This window comes from Cyrtonyx montezumae, unplaced genomic scaffold, assembly GCF_038088225.1.
Source record: "Cyrtonyx montezumae isolate F1298 unplaced genomic scaffold, pur_monq_1.0 scaffold_18, whole genome shotgun sequence".
Taxonomy (NCBI): domain Eukaryota; kingdom Metazoa; phylum Chordata; class Aves; order Galliformes; family Odontophoridae; genus Cyrtonyx; species Cyrtonyx montezumae.
Genome location: NW_027071914.1, coordinates 12,378,480 through 12,398,618, shown reverse-complemented (window position 1 = coordinate 12,398,618; position 20,139 = coordinate 12,378,480). Strand labels below are relative to the sequence as shown.

The window sequence follows — 20,139 nt, the reverse complement described above, 5'->3', positions numbered from 1 at the left end:
CCCGCCGAGCTAGGCTGCGCGCCGGATATATGTAGCCGGCGGCAGAGCACGCCGTTGCGTGAGGTGCTTCTCGTCCGCCGGGCCGGCCTGTGCTGAAGCGACGCCTCCCGCTCCCGTCCCGCTCCGCCCGCAGGTGAGGGGGAGGGCCCGCGGTGGGCGGCAGGGTGCTGGCGGCGGGGCCGGTGCGCCGCGGAGGGATCCCAATCTCCCCGCACCACGTTACCCCTCCCCCCCAGCCCCTGGGGTAGGCCGTGGTCTGGAAGGGGGGGGGGGGGGGTAGCGCTGCGGCCTCGGCGCGCTCCGGGCCCGGCGCGGCTTTGTGGGCATTGCGGTGGGGAGGGTTTCTCCGTGGGGGCTCCGGGCGGGGGGTGCGGGCCCGCGGAGCCCGGTGGGGAGGGCGCGGGGTTGATGGGTACCGCGCGGGAGTGGTTGTGGGGTGGGCGCCCGCGTTGTGCGGGTCGGGATGCGGTGCTTCGAGGAGCTTTGTTCTCGGTTCCACGCGCTGCGTGCTTTTCTTTTTATTATTATTATTTCTGTTGATGGTTTTTGGAAGGAGGGAGGGGCGGTGCGGGGTAACCCAGCTCTTGGAGCGGGGTTGGACGAGCAGTGCGGTGCCACATGCGCTGTGCTGATGAGGCCGTGCCCGTTCCCGGCGCTGGGACCGCAGGGATGGAGGAGCGCGGCGCAGCCCCGCTGCCCGCATGACCTTGGCTGGGCGGGATCAGGCCAAGATTTAAAGCAGTGTTGCAGCGAAGGCTGCGAGGCCTCTTACGAGGCCTTAAAATGCGCCTGGTTGGAGGGAGGGGGGTGAAACAACGGCGGAAGGGTTTTGTTATCATCCACGTGTGCTTCGCTCTTGGTCCGGATCGTCCGATGAGTTCCCGATTTTAACGGCGATACCTGATGGCCTCTTTTGTTAAGGTTTGCATACGTATAGCGAGCATTCACTGCAAAAACAATGACTTTTTGTCGTCCCCCCCCCCCCCCCGCAATTGGCTGAATTTGAGCAAGCCGCCATGTTTCCAGGGTACGCTATTTTTGTGCAGCCTGCCCTCCCCAGGGTGAGGAGGCATCTTTTAAGAAACGTGGACAGCGCTATTGAGCTCTGGAAGCTCGTGCTTTCAGGTGCCCTGAATTGAATGTGCTGCGTGTGTGTGTTGGGTTGTTTTCAGCCAACAAGGCTGTATGGGCAGGCATCAAAAAGAGAAGGGTGTGCAGAAGCTGATGGGTGAAAACTGTACTTGAATTCTTTTCTGAAGTCTTCGTTTTGTCCTGATTTTCACTTTTTAATAGAAACTTCCCTTTCTGTGAAGAGTAAGCCTAATCATTTTGTGAAAAGATAGTTCCATGGTAATTCTGTGGTGCTGTTATAAGCATGTGTGCATCCTGTGAGCTGGGCTCACCTCTTCCAGAGTTGTTGGAATCAGTGAAGTCTTCATTTAGTACATTTACTTCAGTCAGTATTTTTGGAGAAGTGCAATATCTCGCTTTTGAGATTAAAAAAGTGGCTTTGTAGACCTTATAACAAAATCTAAGGTTAGTTCTTAGTATTTAGGGGCCTTGTGCTCCAGAAGTCACGGAGCATCTTTGTGATAAGAATCTCTAGGGTTTTCTTTTATAGTAATGTCTATTCCACGGGTTAGTTTGCCTGAAAGGCAGTGTTAGAGCACTCTGTGGAGTGGGATCCTGCAGAGTTCTAGTAGAAGAATCACATCTGCTTTGGAACTTGAGTGAATGTTTATCTTATTTTCAAGCATAAATCATCTTTTAAAAAGGATCTTGTATACACCAAATCCAGCTGTACAATGGTTTCAGTTTCTCGAGTTGTTGAAAACAGACAATTGCCTTTTTTAAAATGTATTTTGTAAATGTGAATCCATTTGGTTGAAGTTAGAGAACATAGTTAAAGTAAAGGAGAAGACCTGGCAGATGGGATTTCCTGTGTGTGCTGGTCAGGTTAACCATCAGGTTCTTCTGTAGGGCTCCGTTACTTTTTTTTCTTGTGACACTCTAAGAACCTTAAACAAAGTATAGGAAGGACTTCTTACCTCCTGATCATAGAAGCCACCTTTCCTCTTCTGCTCTGCCACTTATTTTTCTGTTGACACAACAGCATCAGCTGCATTTGTTGTCCAAATCCCAACCATAATCAGTGGTACATGTGTTTTTTGTTATTTGTTTAATTTTAAACAGATCTTTGCTTTAGTCCTGTTTTCTGTGTGTTTATCTGTGGTCTTTTGAGAACATGTTGCTGGAGTTTGATTTTGGTGTCATGGTTTACACTTTATAGAAACAGTTAAGTCAGGAAGAGCCAAACTGCTAACATTTTTTGGTAGATTCTCATTTACTTTCTGTAGTGGCTGAGGGCACATCTGAAAGCTGGTTCAGAAAGCCAGCAGGTTGCTTTTTCTCCCTGAAAATGGTGCGTTCTGAGGAGCATGCTTTAATGAAAGAAAACAAAAATAGCCTTGATGTATGTACGTATTGATAGTTATTTGTCTGTTCTGAGAGAGCATTCATGAGATTAACATAAATGACCTGCTGGGAAACAACTTGAATTATTGTGGTTTAATATTAAACCTGAGCCTTTTTGCCCGTCTAAGCAATGCAACAAAGGAAAAATCAAAGAGGAAATCAAAGTAGAGTAGGGCTTTGGGTGGTGTTAGTTGTTAGCTGTAGTCTGCTGTATTTGAAATGGACCAAAGGGGGGAAGTGGTAGTTTGGCTTAGAAGAGTGGATCCTTTTTTTGGATGCCTGTGTAAAATAGCCAGATTTGATGTGAAGCAACTGGTGACTAATTTCTTAGGGGAACTGATGGACCTGGTAGTCTTAAGCTGCCCTCATGGAGTAATTAAAACTAGAGAAGTTTTACCCCCAACAAAAAAAAAAACTTGTGGTTGTTTTTGTTATCTCCGACTACTCTAAGAATGCCTAGAATTTTGCAGGCAGTGAATATTCTTCTGCTCTGGAGTCCTGGTATTGCTATATTAAGACTGGATCTCTTCCAGAAAGGCATAGCTGGTGGAGTACTTGCGTTGAGGGCTAGAAGATGGTGAGCTGTCAGTTATGGAGCTCTTCACAGATCTGTGCATTCCTTACTGAGGCAAATGTGAAATACTGAATTTCAAAGCATTGGTGGCCATTTTCCACTTCCTTCTGTGTTGCCTCATACTGTCTGCTTCAACTTATGGTTGTTTATTATGCTGATTATTTTTATTTTGTTTATAAATGTCTTAAAGTATCTAGAATGGATGAGTTGACTGATACGTGTATCTGAGAATTAACAGCCTTTCAGTGGCAAAATGGACAGCAGTGCAGTAGTTGGCTCATGCAGAAAGCATTTTGTTAAACCTCCGTTCTTGTGATTTAAATCCAAATGGGAGTGAGCTTGAATTTTGCAGTAATATCTGTATAGTCAGGTGTTCTAATCTGCTTCATCTGGCTACTCGTGAGTAACTTTTTCTTTTTTACTTTGAGAAGCAGCAGTGGAGCCAAATGGAAAAATCACAGAGCTAAGAGAAGAGGACTGGGCCTGCTGCCAGCTTATTGGGTTGTTGGAGCAGCTCTTGGATGTCAAAACAAAACCTGTTCTAATGGCAAAATCATAGGGTTTAAGTTGCTGCTTTACAGAGGAGCAGTTTAGAGAGCAGTATGGACTCGAAGCTGACTGTAACTTTTCGTTAAGAAAATACTTAATAAACAATTCAGATTATCCCAGTCCCTTAAGGATTAAACTTTCATGGCTAAAATGAGTGGAAAAACAGTTCTTCTTGTCATAGACTAAGTGAAATTGGGATGTTTCCAGCTAGATATGGAAATCCTTCACCCTGGTTGAGGAGAATAGCCTCTTTGGGAGGTTCTGATTTTTTGGACTAGAAGTATAGAAATATTTCCTTGAATTTTCAAGGCTTTGGAGTTTGAGAGAACTTTTTCAAGAGGAATTAATTTTGGATTTCTGTCAAATCACAAGGGCTGTTTTCTGTAATGCTTAATGCAGTGTAGCTAAACTGTGATCATCTGAAGTGTACTAGTTGTGCTCAAGGCAGATTATCACAGAACTGTAGGGGTTGGAAGGGATCTCTAGAGATCATCGAGCCCAACACCCCTGCCAAAGCAGGTTCCCTACTCCAGGTCACACAGGTAGGTGTCCAGGTGGGTCTTGAATATCTCCAGAGAAGGAGACCCCACAGACCCCTGGGCAGCCTGTTCCTGTGTCACACGTGTAACTTCAGGCTATCATTTTGCAAACACTTTTCTTGGGCTTCTGCTTAGATATCCGTTAACTCAGATAAACCTAAACCTATTATCTTAGTTTCTTGCATCGAGTCCCTGTACAGCAGCCTTCCTTAGCTTGTTTTATTCTGGTATTAGGACAATTCCAGTTTCCTCCGCCAAAGTAAAGCAGGATATAAGCAGTCTGAGAAGTGTTCTAGTGCTAAGAGGAAATGGAATGAGGCAAGTCCCACTTGTATTGGAGCTGTTTGTCTAACATTGCTTCCCTGGTTACAGCTTCTCAGTAGTAAAGCTGTATATTCAGGTATGCATGAAGGATTCCAAAGGATTTAGTGTATGTGAAGGTGGTTGTGATTATCTTGAGGGGACTCCTGATTGTCTCAGGTTGCTCTTAAAAACTGGCTATTTACAGACCAGAACTTTAAGTTGTGTGCTGCCTGGAGCTTCTCCCTTACCTATTTTGTCTCTTGTGCAGCTTCTGGTAACTGGTTGAGAGATGTTACTGAAATGAAAGTAAATAATATGCCTGTGGAAGTCAGTGTTTTTATCTTTTGGTAACATAAGAAATAACTTAGCTATCTGTCTAAGTTGGAGTATCTTTCTCCAGTGGTACAGAACAGCAGTACTTTCTAAAAGGTAATGCTAAATAGTGGCAGTGTGAAGTGAGCTTCTCAAATAGTTGGATGTAAAACGTGACCTGTCATGGGTGTAAGGCAGCTGTTGTATGCTGCTCTACAATAAAAGCTACCTTTAAGCAGGAACACATGCTTCTGCTGGAGTGTTGTCCTTCTGTGTATAGAAAATGTTACAGGTTTTGCTGAATAAAAGGAGTGACTGTATGATATAAAGTAGGAAATTGGAAGCCACTTGAAAAAGTTATAAGAAGGAGTGGGGAAAATACTACTTTAATGTATTTTTCCTTTTGCTTAATGTAGACCCTATATTAAGGAAAAGGAAAATGTTTTGTGGGTGAAGGCTAAGAAAATTGGTGAGAAACACTTCTGATATCACTTACTTGTAAATTATCATTTAGATTCTAAGTTAGGTCGTTTTTTTTCTCCTCCTTACCCTTTTAAACAGAAACTAATTTGCTGTCTGTTTTGACTGTAAGAGGGCCTTAATGCTCCTAGCTATGAGGATATGTATGTATTTTATCTTCCTGGTTCACCGTTCCTTAGGTACAGATGCTGCTCTCAACCTTCAGTTATTCTTTGGGTGGTCTTTGTATTTTTTCTCTGCTTTTGATCTTAATGTTCCTGAAGTTGTGTTCCTTGGAAAGTTTCACTGTTCATTGTGATTCAGTCTAATAGTAAAAATCCTGTTTGTCTCTTCCTTGCTTGACAGAGCAGGACGTGATGAGAAATGCTGACTGGAAGCTGTCAGACTGTCACATCCGTGTACTTGTGGCTCACACTTAGCTTTGTTAGCAAAAACACAGGCTGACTTCTAGAATGACAGCTCTCCTGCAGCAATTCATGGCTTATTTGTATTCTTGGGGTGTTTGAGGGGTTGTGCAGTGCCCCTGGGTGAGGTTTCCATCTGTACCTGGCGGGCAGGGGCTTTTCAGCACTGGCATGGCTAGTGTTGAATGTAATCCTAAACAACATTTTTCTTTATTTTTGTAATAAAAACACTTGAACTGCAGGTAGCATTGGGTACTTTGTTAACCTGATAGTTTGGGTAGCCTGAATAGAGAAGGATTAAGCTTTGTTTTGGAGTTTTTCATGATGATTTGTCTTACAGGTGGTACAGTGTCTTGAGTTTCCTGTAGTGTCCTTCATTGCTGTGTATCAAGGATTCTTGGAAGATGGCTCAGATACTGCTTTGTCTTCCTGTGATGTGATGTTAACAAAGCACATAGGAAGATGTTTGCCTGAGGGTGGTGCATTCTGGTTCTGGAATGATTTTTACATTTCAGGGCTTACAAAGACTTGAATGCTGTGAATTTCACGAAAATTTGTTCTTTAAATGTTTTCTTATTCTTTAGACAAGTTAACCTGTCACTGGACTTTCAGCAGTTGCCTTCTGTGATGTAGTGCTACCTTCTGAGATGATTTTCCAGGCAGAATGTTTCCTCTGACTGTGTCAAAGTATAAAAAACCAGGAGTAGTTGTGGCAGGTATTCAGTGGCCTCTATGTAAAATGCAGGCTGTACAGCTGTACTACTGCTCCTTGTGCCACTGTTATGAATTCTGTGTGACAGTAATGGGACTCTGATCTTCTAAAGGAAATCACTGTTTTGGAACTTGTTGCCTACTTATTTGAATTGTTTTTTCAGTACTTAATCATTTGTCTTGAACAGCAATAGGTTGTTCTTTCTTCCTTTTCTCCCTCAGATAGTTAAGACTGTTTTAAAATAAGAACACATCTCAATGTATGTGATAGCTTGTTTTTAAATATGTGTTTCCTTGGAAGGACTTGTATTATCCTTCTTACTTGAGGAAGCTGGTGCAATGATACAAATCCCTGGATGAGGCAGGCTCTGGAATTTGCTTGGTGATGCAAGTTTAGCTTGTTTGTGTTTCATTGTTCACTCTCGTGTTTTGTATCTCAGTTCAAACAGGTACTGCCTTTTTTTCTTAATCAGCAGCAATAGCAAACACTTCATATAAAATGATAGAGAGGGGAATTAACTGGAGTTCTTTGATCCATTTCTATTGTAGCTCATGCCTGCTGGAAGCATACTGGGGAACTTTCATTATTTGTACTGCTTTTTTTCTTGTCCAGAGCAGCAATCTTATCCATTTCTAATGCTGCTTTGAACACACTCGCCTAAGCATTTTAAGAAATCATAAATGATACTTAACACAGCCTTATTAACTGTTGATGAAACCTTTTAAAGTCAAGCAAAACTGCAGTTTGCCAGCTTTGTGCTGGGATGTGCCTTGATGCAGACACCTCTCTTCCATGTGGGCTCCTCTGGGTATATCTTAACTCTTTATGTGAAGGAATTAATTGATATATAAAATAAGGGGTTAGAGTTGCATGAGGAGTTTGGCATTCCTGGTTTAAAGGAGGAAAAATGCCTGTATAGGGGTCAAGGCAGTTATTCATCCGAGTTACCTTTCTATATAAGGTAAAGTTGCAGAAGTGAAGGATGTGAATTCTACTTAGAAGTTGATGACAGTGTTGGAAGCAGTGTAGCAGCTCTGATAGTAGCTTAGTCAGCTAAACCTGTAATTAAAAGCTTGGGGGGGGGAACTGTTTTGGTGCTCTGTAAAATGCACTGGTTTGTTGAGGTAGGCTCATTTGATACTCTGTTCTTGCTTATGTGGCACACCAACAGCCTAAAAGAGCCTAAAGACATCAGGTTGATATGAAAAACAAACTGTGTGGCCTGTTCAGAGTAGGTTCCAGCTTAAACGTTTAACTTGTCAATGAAAGTGACTGTACTAACAAAGACAGAAGATAATTAAAATCACAGTGTGCTTTAGGAATTGAAACTCGTTTTATTCTAGCCTGCAAGATTTATTTCAGTGGAGTTTGGTCACACATCAAATTGAGTGCATCCTGTAGTAGTCCCTGGTTGTCCTGAGAACCTGAACACTGGAGTGTTAGAGATGTTTGTAGTATATGAGCAGGACTTGAGTTTTTCTAAATGCAGACAGCCAGTGGTCAGTTGGTTTATTTTTTCCTTTCCAGTTTTCTTGCCCAATTCCTGTACACGAACTAGCTATCTAGCTGTTCTTGGACACTATTAATTTTGTGGATGCTAATGGGTTCTGTGGGCCTAAATCTAAATTTAATACACCATTTGCATAAATGGCTCTACTTTACATAACTGTACTTTAGAAATTCAGTGCCTAGCATTGATTTTCTGCCAAGTAGGAGCACTGTAACAGATGGTGGAATTTTCCACCAGCCAGGTGATAACCACTGTAAAGGAGGTATTTGTCTTCCCCTAAGTCTCTTGGCTTAAGGAGTGGGATCAGTTACGCTGTGGAGTTGTTCTGATCCATTTGCTATAATTTACTTTGTCCTTTACATATATGAAGTAATATGAATCTGTGTTTCTGAATGAATCATCACATTTTCAGCTTCTCCTGTTAAGGCTCTTTCATCTCAATTGGCAAAAATGTGTGGATAAGCTTCTATCAAGAGTAGTACAGTGATAGCCCAGACATCTGGTCCTGTCACGTCTGTGCAGTGTAAGATATTTGCTGTTATTTGTAGGTCAACGAATAGAGAAGCAGTAAAAATTGCTTGGAGAAGTAGGGAGCAAATAATATCTGGAGGTGCTTGGCGTGTGTCATTCAGGTTGTGCTGGCTGGAGATCAGGAGCAGATGGCTGCTGGCAGGATAGCAGCAGGTGCAGCAGGAGTCAAAACAGATTGCTGTCCCCTGGTCAGGTCATACAAAGAAAAGAAATGGGAAAAGCCTTTTGGATCTTAATGAGAACTGGGCACTCTGCTATTCTTCCTACTATGGTAAGAGTCAGTTCTGAGTGGACTTCATGTGCCTTTTTCTTGATTTTCAGGAGGGAGATCCTTTGGATACATTTTTGTCTCTGAAATATGAGGTGTAATCACAAGCCTATGCCTTCAGTGCAGTGCTGGAGTAAGTCAGGTCAGCACTGGAGATGGGAGTGCTGGCGGGTTCATTGAGATCTGAGCAGCTCACCTGTGTGCTGCAGGTAATGGTTCTGCATCAGGTGAGGAGGGCAAGCTTTGTACATTCATTTGAGAAGAAATCTGAAAGTAATTCTCAGAAATCTGGTGTAATGTGTAAGTCAGAACTAAGATCTAAGATCTCTTTGGGCATAAGTGAGAATGAGCTTGGCTTCTGGAGGGGTCTTTGTAAAGGAGCGATGCATTCCTCATACCCTCACCTTTGCCCAGAAAAAAGAAGTAACAAGCAGCTCATGTGTGTCCTTTTATATGGGGCTCTTGTGCTTGGTCTGAGGGGGTGTTGTAGGACTGTTCTCAAGGGCACAGGGGCAAGTTTCTAAGCTGTGAAGCGGTTCAGTTTTGTATTGCCAGTTAAACTGTGCGAGTCTAAAAGTGAAGGTGTTGTCTGCAGCTTCCTCCCACTCCATCAGGGTTGTTCTGCTGCTTGCCATGACAGTGTTTCAGAAATGATTTGCAGGGAATGGTGACATGAGGAGATCAGCTATGGTTCTCACTGCTTACTCTTACTTTCCCTGTGTGGTAATGCCTGATATTTTATAAGGATCTTACTTAAAGTGTGCTTGAAGGCAATCCGTTTCATATATTTTAGATTTAGTTACTGCAGTCCATGCCTAGTCTTGGACATCTGCATATGCAGTATACTGTGCTTACAATTGAAAGGTTTCTTTGAAGCCACAGATACTGAGAATTCCTAAAATGAAAGTGGTCTGCAGAATCTGAGCATCTCCTGCAGGCAGACCCAGCTGTGGCATATCACTTGCTTTGTGATTAGCTCATGAATACAGTGAAACAATGCACAGCTTCTTAATGTATTGAAAAGCCATCTTCAGTTCCAGGTAATCCTTGGTCTTCCCTGCTCTGTGCACTGTCCTGTAAATGCAGTTTCCTTGTCTTTGTGTTTTAAAAGCAGAGCAATACGTGTCAATGAATGCGCAGCTCTACCCAACTTTGTTGGCTTAGTAATAGCATGCTAGTATCTTCAGTTTAAACCTTCAACTACATAGCAGTTCCTGTCTCAGGTGTACTGTATCACTGCATGGACAGTTCATGCTGATTTGCTGGCAGTCAGGAGTCACATCCTCAAATTTGTTGTTTTGCCTCTGTATCACCTTGTCTTTTATTTACGTTATGTATGGTGTCAGTCTGTGGTTTGATATGAAAGAAGGGTGCCAGACTTAATTGGATTCAGCTTTATGTGGCATCCCACGCTCTGGGTCTTTTTCTTTTGGGATTTGAAGCTTCTGGTTCGTGTTTCTGATAGGTCTGGCAGTGTGATTGCTTCCTTTGCAGACCTATACATGACAATAGACTTCCCTGGTAGGTCACCTCCCTGCTGAAGCTTTAATTTGTCATTGGTTCTTAGCACTTAAGGGACTTCTGGTATGATGCTTTCATTTCAGACAGGATTCTGGAGTGAACTAGAACAAGGCTTAAAGCAGAACAGAGGAAAGGCAGTCTGAATGAACCAGGAACAGATGAGAACTGTGGGCCACTATTTACCCAGGGTAAAGGATGCTGTCTTGTGCAGTGACCAGAGAGCTTCTTCCAGCATAAGTGCCAAGGCTTGTGCTTTGCAGACTACATCAGGTTTGGACTGTGTTAGCTTAGCTTGGCTTCTTATTTCTAGATAGCACTGCTACTTCTTGAAGCTACCTGCAGCTGTAGTAGTAAATAAAAGCAGATAAACACAAGTTTAGGAGTCATTACTGACTTAGAGGGCTCAAGTCAGTCATGTATTAGCTTGGATTTGCAGCGTGCTCCTGAAGTGTGTGCATACTGCATTTTGTGTTCTGTTTGTATGGGAAGTGTTGTGTAGAGGAAGGGTTCTGTAGGTCAGTAGCAGGGAAAAAATTCTGTTTTTAGATCTAGATTTTGATGTCCTTTTGATAGCATCTGCTCGACATGTTGCAGGTACCATTGCAAACTCTTCACTCTCAGTATTACAAAGCCAGAATAGTTTCAGGAAAACTGCCATGTAGTCTGTGAGACATCAACAGCATAACCTGTGTAACAGGTAGCAGAACATGAAGCAGAAGACCTAATTCTGCTTGTATTAGGAATAATGTGTTGGTTTTTTTTTTAACAGCTTGTATGAATACATGAACAGAAGGAGGCATAGAGATGTATGCTATGTAATCTTTCTACAAAGACTTCTTTCTTACAGTTTAGGCCTATGGAAATTATATAGGAGGTACCTAGATCAATCTGTTGCTTGGCCTGGAAATGGTGCTGCTCATCTGACCTACTGTTTTTAAGTGGTAGTGGACTTGAGTACAGGAGAAATAAGGGAAGAGCAGCCTGCATTAATGTTTGTAGTGCAGTAACTTTGATATAATCCGATATTCTTCCAGTGCTCTCTGCTCCCGAGCAGAGTGCTGCACTGCTGACAAAAATAGATTGGACTTTTTCTGACCTTTTATAAATGCCCTTAATACAGTAGCACAGGCTTTACTTTGAAACATATGACTTTTAATTCTGATTGTGAAGTCAAGTGAGGTAAGTAGAACTTGGATCAACTGTAAATGACTTAGCGACTTAGCAAATCCTCCTGGAGAACCATACTTGTTTGGTACCTGCGTTTTGCTGAGGGTATGTGGGATGACTAAATGCTGGAATGCTGTGAGGTAATGTCCCTTGCCTGTGCAGCCTCTCCCACCGCTGTTTGCTCTCCAGCAGTCCTCTCCCTCTCTTCAGCACCAAAGATTGATGACTCTGAAAATACATTGGTTAAACTGCTTACTGTGTAAAACTGCTAATAGGTTTTGGTGTGTGCTTTCCACTGTGATTATGTGGCTTACGCTGTCTGTATGAGAACAGCAACACAAAAATGCTGCTGTTTGATAGAGCTTTTGCTTTTCTTTAGTTTTCAGTTGACCAAAGAAATGGTGATGGAGAAGCCAAGTCCCCTGCTGGTCGGGCGGGAGTTTGTGAGGCAGTACTATACTCTGCTGAACCAGGCACCTGACTATTTGCACAGGTAAAGCTCTTCACTTCACATTCTGTTTTTCTGGGTGGGTTTATTAATGTATGTGTTAAAAATCAGTAAACAAACTTATTCCCATTTTTGAAGATAGTTCTGTTATTTCATAGGACTTTGAGATGGTATTCAAACCTTTTTTTTTTTTGAAACGTGCCTTCTAAACTCAGGAACTCTTAAGACTGTTCAGACCTCTTTTTTTTTTTCCCTCTTAAGTGGACTGCTGACCTTTGAGTGAGAGAAAAGCTTAGGACATGTCATGAGCTTGAGTTCTAGATTTTATCTGCTGTCAGAATGTAGTTCCATGGTGTTTGGCTTCCGCTTGTAATCCCTAGTTATAAAATGGGTTAGCTTACCTGTGGTGCTTTAATTTCTGTAGATGAGCATTGCTTCTTGCCTCAAACTTCTAAGCCAGAGCTTGAGGGAAGCCTCCAGTGCCCTGTGTGATCAGGGTACTATGTTTCTTTATAGCAGGATAAGGAGAACAAGGAGGGGCTTGAATCTTGGCTGTTAACTGCTTGAGTAGCTAGCATATCTGAGCACCAAAACTTACACAGGAGGACTTTCTTTCCAACAGGTTTTATGGAAAAAACTCTTCCTATGTCCATGGTGGCTTGGATTCCAATGGAAAACCAGCTGATGCAGTCTATGGGCAGTCTGTAAGTTATCTGGAAAAACTTCCTGTCATTTACTTTTCTCCTTTGTGGTTGAGACAAATCACACTGTGATTCATCCTCTTGTAAAGTGGCTTTCTGTTGAGAAAGGGGAGCACTACTACTTGATTTTACACAGCACTAGTTAATCAAAGTGTGCTTCCTTTTGAAGTTCACAGCTTGTAGTGCTTGCTGCCAAACTTTCTTGCTTGAGTTTGGAAATATAAGTGTTTCGTTTCTTCTTTCTTTAGAAGCTGCTAATTTAGCAGTAATGACTTTTGCAGTGTAACCTATATTCTGTCCTTTCTAGGATATCCACAAGAAGGTGCTGTCATTAAACTTCAAGGACTGCCACACCAAGATCCGTCACGTGGATGCCCATGCTACTCTCAACGATGGTGTTGTCGTGCAGGTGATGGGAGAGCTCTCCAATAACATGCAGCCAGTGCGCAGGTTCATGCAGACGTTTGTACTTGCACCTGAGGTATGCTACATTGAGTGCTAGCATTACTGTGGTGCTTATACCACCGTGCCAAGGTTCAAGGCCTGGTTCACTGCTGGAATCTCTAGTGTTGTACTGGGAAGGTAGTTTACCATGCAGTTGGGTAGGAGTACTCTGCAAATTCGTAGGGATTTTGTGCTGCTTCCATGTGTTCATCAATTAACCTTGCGTATCATAATTACAGATGTAAATGCCCTGACTTGTGGCTTCTTGGTATCTACAACATTTTTATGCATTCTTTAAAGTTGTTCCATCTGTAGTTTGCTTTCCTAGCTACTTGTATTGAAAAAAGTGGAAAGAGGAAAATGCTTCCTGTCCCTTAAAAAGACAGGATTTAGGTTGTCGTTTGGTAAAGTGCTTACATGGTGGTTGAGGTAGCTTTAAAAACCAGACACTTTTGAACAAAATGATAATGGAGAAGGTTGGGATTGCAAGTTCATTTTATTTTTCAGTTTGACTTAGGGCTAAGAATTAGTACCTTGAATCACAGACTGCTCTGTTGCTGCCTCATTGGCTGTAAGAGTAAAAGCATTAAGCTTCCTGTTGATTCATGCATTTTTGACTTCTTACTGTGATGCTATCTTTTTATCTGCCTAGTGCCCTTTTTTTTTTTTAAAGGAGGCAAGTTTGGATTCATCTTTGATATAAAAGGGGGGGAAAGGATGACTTGCTTTAGCTGTTCTTGTTTTGTTACTTCAGTTTTTGGTACTGCAGTTGATGTAATTGAATTATTTCCCCCCTTTTTCTTCTAGGGTTCTGTTGCAAACAAATTTTATGTCCACAATGATATCTTCCGCTACCAAGATGAAGTTTTTGGGGACTCTGACACTGAGCCTCCTGAAGGTAAGTCCCAGCAGACTGTGTGATTCTCTTGGTGTTTGTTCTGGGTCTGTTTCTGTGCTTTGTTTCCTGACTAGAGGAAGTCTCTACAGCATTGATCTTTATGGTGTTTGGGTCTTTTCCTTGCCCATGGTTATATCCTTATATCACTGTGTTGTCTGTAGTTATTTTTCTGGTATTTTCTTTTTGAAGGAACTGCAAGACCTTTATTGAGCAGTAGGAATTGGGTTTGTAGGCAACAATTGTTTTTTGAAGTACTTAGAAGACGTTCCTTGATGTCAGACAAAATAAGTAACTCCAGTGAAAGTGTTTAGTTCATGTTTTGATGGTGCTTCCTTGTTTGTGCTCCTCAGCAAACTTCAAATGTGTGTTGGTGGGAGATGAGTGGGAATTGAGTACTGAAGTATGTGGTGTTTTTTCTTCTAACTTCATTTAGAATCAGAGGAAGAAGGGGAGGAACCTGAGGAAAGACAGCAAACACCTGAAGCTGTTCCTGATGATACTGGTGCTTATTATGAGCAGACTGTCAGGTAATAGTTTTGTTAGATGGTAATATTGACTACTCATAGAACAAGTTGTATGAATATGCTGCTACACCTGATTTTTTTTCCCCCCTTTTGGCAGCTGAAAAAAACTGAAACTTAAATGCTGTTAGGCTTAGTGCAGACTCCAGATTTATTAGAAGATGCACTGCTTTGGTCAGTAGTGTAATAATGAATGAAGCTGGCATGCGTATACAGTGTAGCTTTATTTAGTTTACCTTTGTTCTTCATCTTTAATGAAATGTGGTTGGCTTCTGTATTGAACAAGTAGCATTCTTTACTACCCAGTAGTCTAATCAGATGCAATAAATGCTTGCTTTTCTTGTGGTGCCAATAGCAATGACATTGAAGAGCACCTGGAAGAGACGCCTGCTGAGGCAGAGCCTGAGCCAGAACCAGAACCTGAGCAGGAACCTGAGCCAGAGGTGCAGGAAGAAAAATCTGAGCCAGTATTGGAGGAGTCTGCTCCAGAGGAAGCTGCAGAGAAGAGCCCTTCTCCAGCTCCTGCTGATCCAGCTCCTGCAGTTCAGGAGGACTCCAGGGTAATAACACTGTGTGACTCTTATTATGTTGTTTCATCAGAAAGTTTAACGTTCTGCTTGTTTTATTCCTCACTTTGGTGTAGGAAGTATCTGGAATTAGATACAAGTGCTTAAATGCTGGATAGCTCTGTCCTGATTGTTCTCTTCGTGACCTTTTTCCCATTGGCTTTTGTACAGTTTTTTGTACCTACAGTAGTAGGTAGCTAATTTCTAGGTAGTAACTACTTGTCTAAATTACTCTGATCTAAAGGAAGGCTTTGTAAGCTTTGTAGGTGTTGAAACTGTGGTAACAGCGAGAAGCTCAATTTCTTAGATTCTTATCTTCCAAACAGAGCTTCTGAAATTCTTTACAGGCTGTAGGCAAGATGCCAAACTGGGAAAATGGTTGAGATGTGACTTTATTCCTACCTGGTGATTTTTTTTATTACTCTGTAACATCGAGGGAGTTGAAAGTTGATAAATGACTATTCCAGAAAGCCATACTTGAATTTACCTTGCTGTGGTACTTGGTGCTAGGCTGTTGCTGTCTCATGGTTCAATTCTACTTGGATTTCAGAAATTGGTTAGAAGTGGGATTCTGTCATCCTGGTACTATGTCTTCTGAACTGGGGTGATTTGAAGAGGGTTGTGGGGAAACTTCTAGTGGTTGAATCCGTAATGTCACAGATCACTTTAAACTGTTACCATTACCATCTGTGTGTTAGCTGTATCTTCAGAAATATGGAGTTAAATCTTTGTTTCTTTAGACATTTTCATGGGCGTCGGTAACCAGTAAGAACCTCCCTCCCAGTGGAGCTGTTCCAGTATCAGGAATACCACCTCATGTTGTGAAAGTACCAGTCTCACAGGTAGGAATTCAGCACCTAAAGCTGTTTCAGTGCTAAACTGGCTGGCAGGAAGCTGAGATGGGGGGAGAAGTGGTGAAATCAACGTGTGATGATGAGTTGAGTTCTTAGAGAGGCTCTGAGGTCTGATTCAGTGTTGCATGGTGGATGTCATAAATGTTATTGCTTGGTTTTTTGGACTGAGGAGTAATTCCTTGTGGGGAAAAAGGTCATGACTGCTGATGATAACTTTCCCTATTGATGAACAAGGTCTTGTCAAGGTATGTGTATTGTAATATAACCATACTTCAGGCAGTCACTTCTTATGCAGCTTTGGAGATGTTAACTTCATGAGTGCCACAGCCTAATGTGTTTAGTCACAGGTGAAAGGAACGGAATTCAGGCTTTTGACTCAATTTTCAAAAGTATTGATGAATTACTTGATAGTGAGCTCTTGAACGCTTTACTGTTCTATTCTAGCATGATGATTCTCTTTTGAATTTACACAGCCCCGTCCTGAGGCAAAGCCTGAATCTCAGACCCCACCACAGAGGCCTCAGAGGGATCAGAGGGTGAGGGAGCAGCGAACGAGCATCCCACCACAGAGGGGTCCTAGGCCAAGTAAGAGAAGCTACAGATGTGAAACTTTTCTGTTCTTTGATTTGATGGTTTTGGGGAATCAGTAAGACAAGAGTTTTGAAAGTCTCATTGGCAGTGAGTCTTTCTACTTACCTGGATATTGAACGTGTTTGGTCTGGATGTCTGCCAAGCTCTAAAGGTTTTTTTAGCTTTCTCTGGAGTATCCAGGTTTTTATTCAGTGTTTGCTTTCTGTCAGATGACAAAGCAAGCAGTTACCAAAATTCCTAGTGTAGAGTGCTTACCTTACTGTGTATAAATGGGCAGGCAGTTTGAATTTGGATTCTTTCATAGGGTGCTAATTCAGTGATGCTGTTCTTGTTTATTTGTGGGAACTGGCTTTTCTTAAACTTTTACTCTTACCTTCAAGTTCGTGAGGGTGAGCAAGGTGATGTGGAAACGAGGCGGATTGTGAGGTACCCGGACAGTCACCAGCTCTTTGTTGGGAACCTTCCCCATGATGTGGATAAAAGTGAACTAAAAGACTTTTTCCAAAGTAAGTTGGTAGCTCTACTCTACTTCCTGGGGTTTGGGGTTGCAGCCATTGGTGTGGTCAACAGAACATTCTAATGTATGACCCAAGAACTTGGCTCTTCTCTTGCAGGCTATGGCAATGTTGTTGAACTGCGCATCAACAGTGGTGGGAAGCTCCCTAATTTTGGGTTTGTGGTGTTTGATGATCCTGAACCAGTTCAGAAGATCCTTAGCAACAGGGTAAATAACTTTGTCAGTGGCTTGTTGCTCTGCTAGTAACAGGTGATGTTTTCCAGGTGCTCCTAACACAAAAAGGTATTCTTCTGAATAACTTTCTAATTTTACATGTGTTCTCAAGTAAGTAGAGTGTCTTTCTTTCCTGCAACTGAGACCTGTACAGACCTTTTGTTGTCAGAGTAGTTTGTAATGACTTAAGTGGATGTGAACTTAACTTATTACAGAGGCTTTTTTTCAAGGGAAGTTGTCCTACATAGGAAGCAGTTAAATAGCTTTCATGGAGACAAGGTAGAGTCTGATCCTGTGGACAAGAATCTTTCCTTACTCAGTTGTTGACAAAAGGGGTTAAGAGGGAGAAGCTGTACTAGTGTTCAGGTTGAAAAGAGTTTCTTGTAACAGCAGAGAAGTACTTGCTTAGTTTATCAGCAGTGTTTGTTCATGGAAGATGTACATCCCATGGATGTATGGGATGATGGTAGGCAGTGAATCTGGATGCACCTGATCTGTGCAGTGTGCTCCCTTACACTGTGGTTTTTCAGCAGATAGTGGCATCTTTTCTTCATTACTGTATGACAGTATTACCCCTGCATTTCTGGCCTTAAATTGAAAGGTAGCTTATCACAAAATGGCTTAGGTTGGGAGGGACCTTAAAGATCATCCAGTTCCAACCTCCTTGCTGTGGATGGTGTTGCCAGCTATACTAGATCAGGCCCCCTTTCAACCTGGCCCTGAATGCCTCCAGGGATGGGGCTTCAGCAACTTTTCTAGGCAGACTTTTGTTCCTTGAGATTCAGTTTGAGATTAAGATACTTTGTGTGGTTAGGCACCTTTAGGTGTAGAGTGCCAGCAGCATTTCTAGCAATATTTGAATTAGTATTGTTGGGCTTCATATGATTGTAGAAGCTCTTGGAGGGAGATAGTAACTTAAGGTCTTGTTGCTGATGGAGTTGCTTCCAGTTGTTGTGGACAGAGCAGTTCCAGTGTGGTCTAGGATAAAATCTGAAATGGGTGACTTGAAACCATTGCTAAAAGTAGGCTGAGTCAATCTGACTTTGACCTGAATTGGTTTGGAAGCAATTAGTTCAGTGGCAGTGGATCCTGAAGATGTTACTTATCCACAACCAGTGTGTACAAATGTCACCTTTAGTAGTGACTTAAACTTGCATGTTTGAGCTCTTGATTTTTAAAACCAGAGAAGTCCACTTCTGAGTCCTTTTGCAGTGGCAGAGGTAGCTAAGGGCTGAGTGCTGGACTTTGTGTGCAGAGACTACAGTATCAGGTGTGTTCACATGTGGAATTTGTGGCCTTGTGTACCTGCTCAAACTGTTCCACTCTAACTTGAACCGGAGAACAAAGTGGATGCTGATTTTATATCATGTTTTCAAGTGTCACTTCTCCATGTCGTTCCATCTTCTCTAGCCAAGCATCAGACTGGTTATGCAGTTTGGCCACAGCTGTTTTCTAATAATCAGTTATGAGTGCTTTGCATCCAAGGAAAGAAAAGGAGAGGGTGAGAGAAGGTTGTGGAAATCTGCTTGACTTCGGAGACTTCTGGATGAATTCTTAACGAAAACGTTTTTTCTCTTCCAGCCCATCATGTTCAGGGGAGAGGTGCGTTTGAACGTGGAGGAGAAGAAAACACGAGCTGCCAGGGAGGGTGACCGCAGAGATAACAGACCACGTGGACCTGGAGGCACTCGTGGGGGGCTGGGAGGTGGGATTCGAGGGCCTCCACGTGGAGGGATGTCCCAGAAGCCAGGATTTGGAGCTGGAAGGGGGATCGGGCAGCGCCAGTGAAGGCATCGTGGATGTTGGCACAGTGGTGCAAACCCTTTTTACCTGCAGATTTGTGAATTTCAGCCTTGGGTATCTTGGAATGTGGCCCTAGCCTGTTATAGACTGCTACGTTTGATACTATTTTGGCCCCTTTTTGTTTGTGTTATGGTTTTGTGATTTTTTTTTTCTAGTCCTTGTCCCAGATTCCAGCTTTGTGGAACAACGCTTTAGGAAAAGTGGATTTTAAAAGAACTGAATTTCCTTGCTCACCTCAAACTTACGGACTGGATTTTTTTTTGGTACCAGTGGTCTTTCCTAGAAGAATGTCTTTTTGTTTCTTTTTTTTTCCTCCCCTCTCTACTGAATTTGGGTGCATTTCAGTCAGTGGAATAATATTTCACATGCATGCGTTCAAGAGCCTATAGGAAAACATAGTACATGGCAAATATTTCAAGGGCAGGAAAATAAAACTTCTGCTTTATCCCTTGAGGGTCATACGAACATCATCTGATCTGGAGATAATGCCACTTGAAAAATTGACGTTCACTTTTGTGGCGCTGTAAAAGTGGAATGAGAATCCATAGAATCTTTTTTTTTCTTTTGATACATGATCATGGGAAAGAATTATAACTGCTGTTTTACCACTTTGAAATTTTGGATTGTGGGATAGGTTTTAAATGTCTAGAACTTGACTCTCAAAACACTTTTCCTGAACTTGTGAAATTTTTTTATTGAAATAGGGAGGTTTTTTTCATGTTTAGTTAGTATTTGTATAAAAAAAAAGCAAAATTGTTGTGCCTTCTATTTATCTCTCATTCCAGTCTTGGCGAATTGTTTAAAAAAATAATAAAAATAAAAAAGGTCTAGATTTGCTTTATCAAGTCAAGAGTACGTTGGAGTTCTTCCAAAGGGGAAGATGTACTTCTTTCTGTCACTAAGTTTGCCAGGTAGAGGTGCTGATAGCTGAAGTCTTTAATGCTGTCTGTTCTTCATCAGTTTGGTGGCATTTGAGTAATTAAAACAAATACTTTGTGAATGCAGAATTAAAAAAAATCAGCTTTTGAGGCTGGGCAGTTCCCATTACTGATGCAGAACTACTTGTTACATTCTTTAAGTTTCTCTCTGCTCTGAGCAATAGTTATTTTTGCCATGTAGGCATTAATTTAATTCCTTGCTTCTGCCAGGCCTGATGGATGGCATAAGCACAGAAGGTGCCTCTCTGTCCTGGAATTGAACACTCTGCAGTACTCCTAAAGAAGTTGAAACTGATAAAA

General features: G+C 42.2%; 1 protein-coding gene across 2 annotated transcripts; it reads left to right on the top strand.

Moving 5' to 3' along the window:
- Positions 1 to 26: 26 nt before the first annotated feature.
- Positions 27 to 19,746, top strand: G3BP1 (G3BP stress granule assembly factor 1). Of its 2 annotated transcripts, none has more exons than XM_065734701.1 (12): positions 27 to 133; positions 11,725 to 11,838; positions 12,416 to 12,497; positions 12,802 to 12,975; positions 13,746 to 13,836; positions 14,270 to 14,363; positions 14,713 to 14,917; positions 15,664 to 15,765; positions 16,251 to 16,362; positions 16,749 to 16,874; positions 16,983 to 17,092; positions 18,680 to 19,746. In XM_065734701.1, exons 2-12 carry the CDS (start codon positions 11,744 to 11,746, stop codon positions 18,884 to 18,886), a joined length of 1,398 nt encoding a protein of 465 aa, XP_065590773.1. In that variant the 5' UTR covers positions 27 to 133; positions 11,725 to 11,743; the 3' UTR covers positions 18,887 to 19,746. The 2 variants fall into 2 exon arrangements, with proteins under 2 accessions (XP_065590773.1, XP_065590772.1); XM_065734700.1 differs by having other exon boundaries at positions 16,962 to 17,092.
- Positions 19,747 to 20,139: the final 393 nt, after the last annotated feature.

What these genes read in the sequence shown, in the direction of transcription:
- G3BP1 (XM_065734700.1), top strand. Translation starts at nt 11,744, where the DNA reads ATGGTGATGGAGAAGCCAAGTCCCCTGCTGGTCGGGCGGGAGTTTGTG. An exon ending in TATTATGAGCAGACTGTCAG is followed by an intron (nt 14,364 to 14,712) that starts GTAATAGTTTTG and finishes TGGTGCCAATAG; the next exon opens with CAATGACATTGAAGAGCACC. An exon ending in TGAAAGTACCAGTCTCACAG is followed by an intron (nt 15,766 to 16,250) that starts GTAGGAATTCAG and finishes GAATTTACACAG; the next exon opens with CCCCGTCCTGAGGCAAAGCC.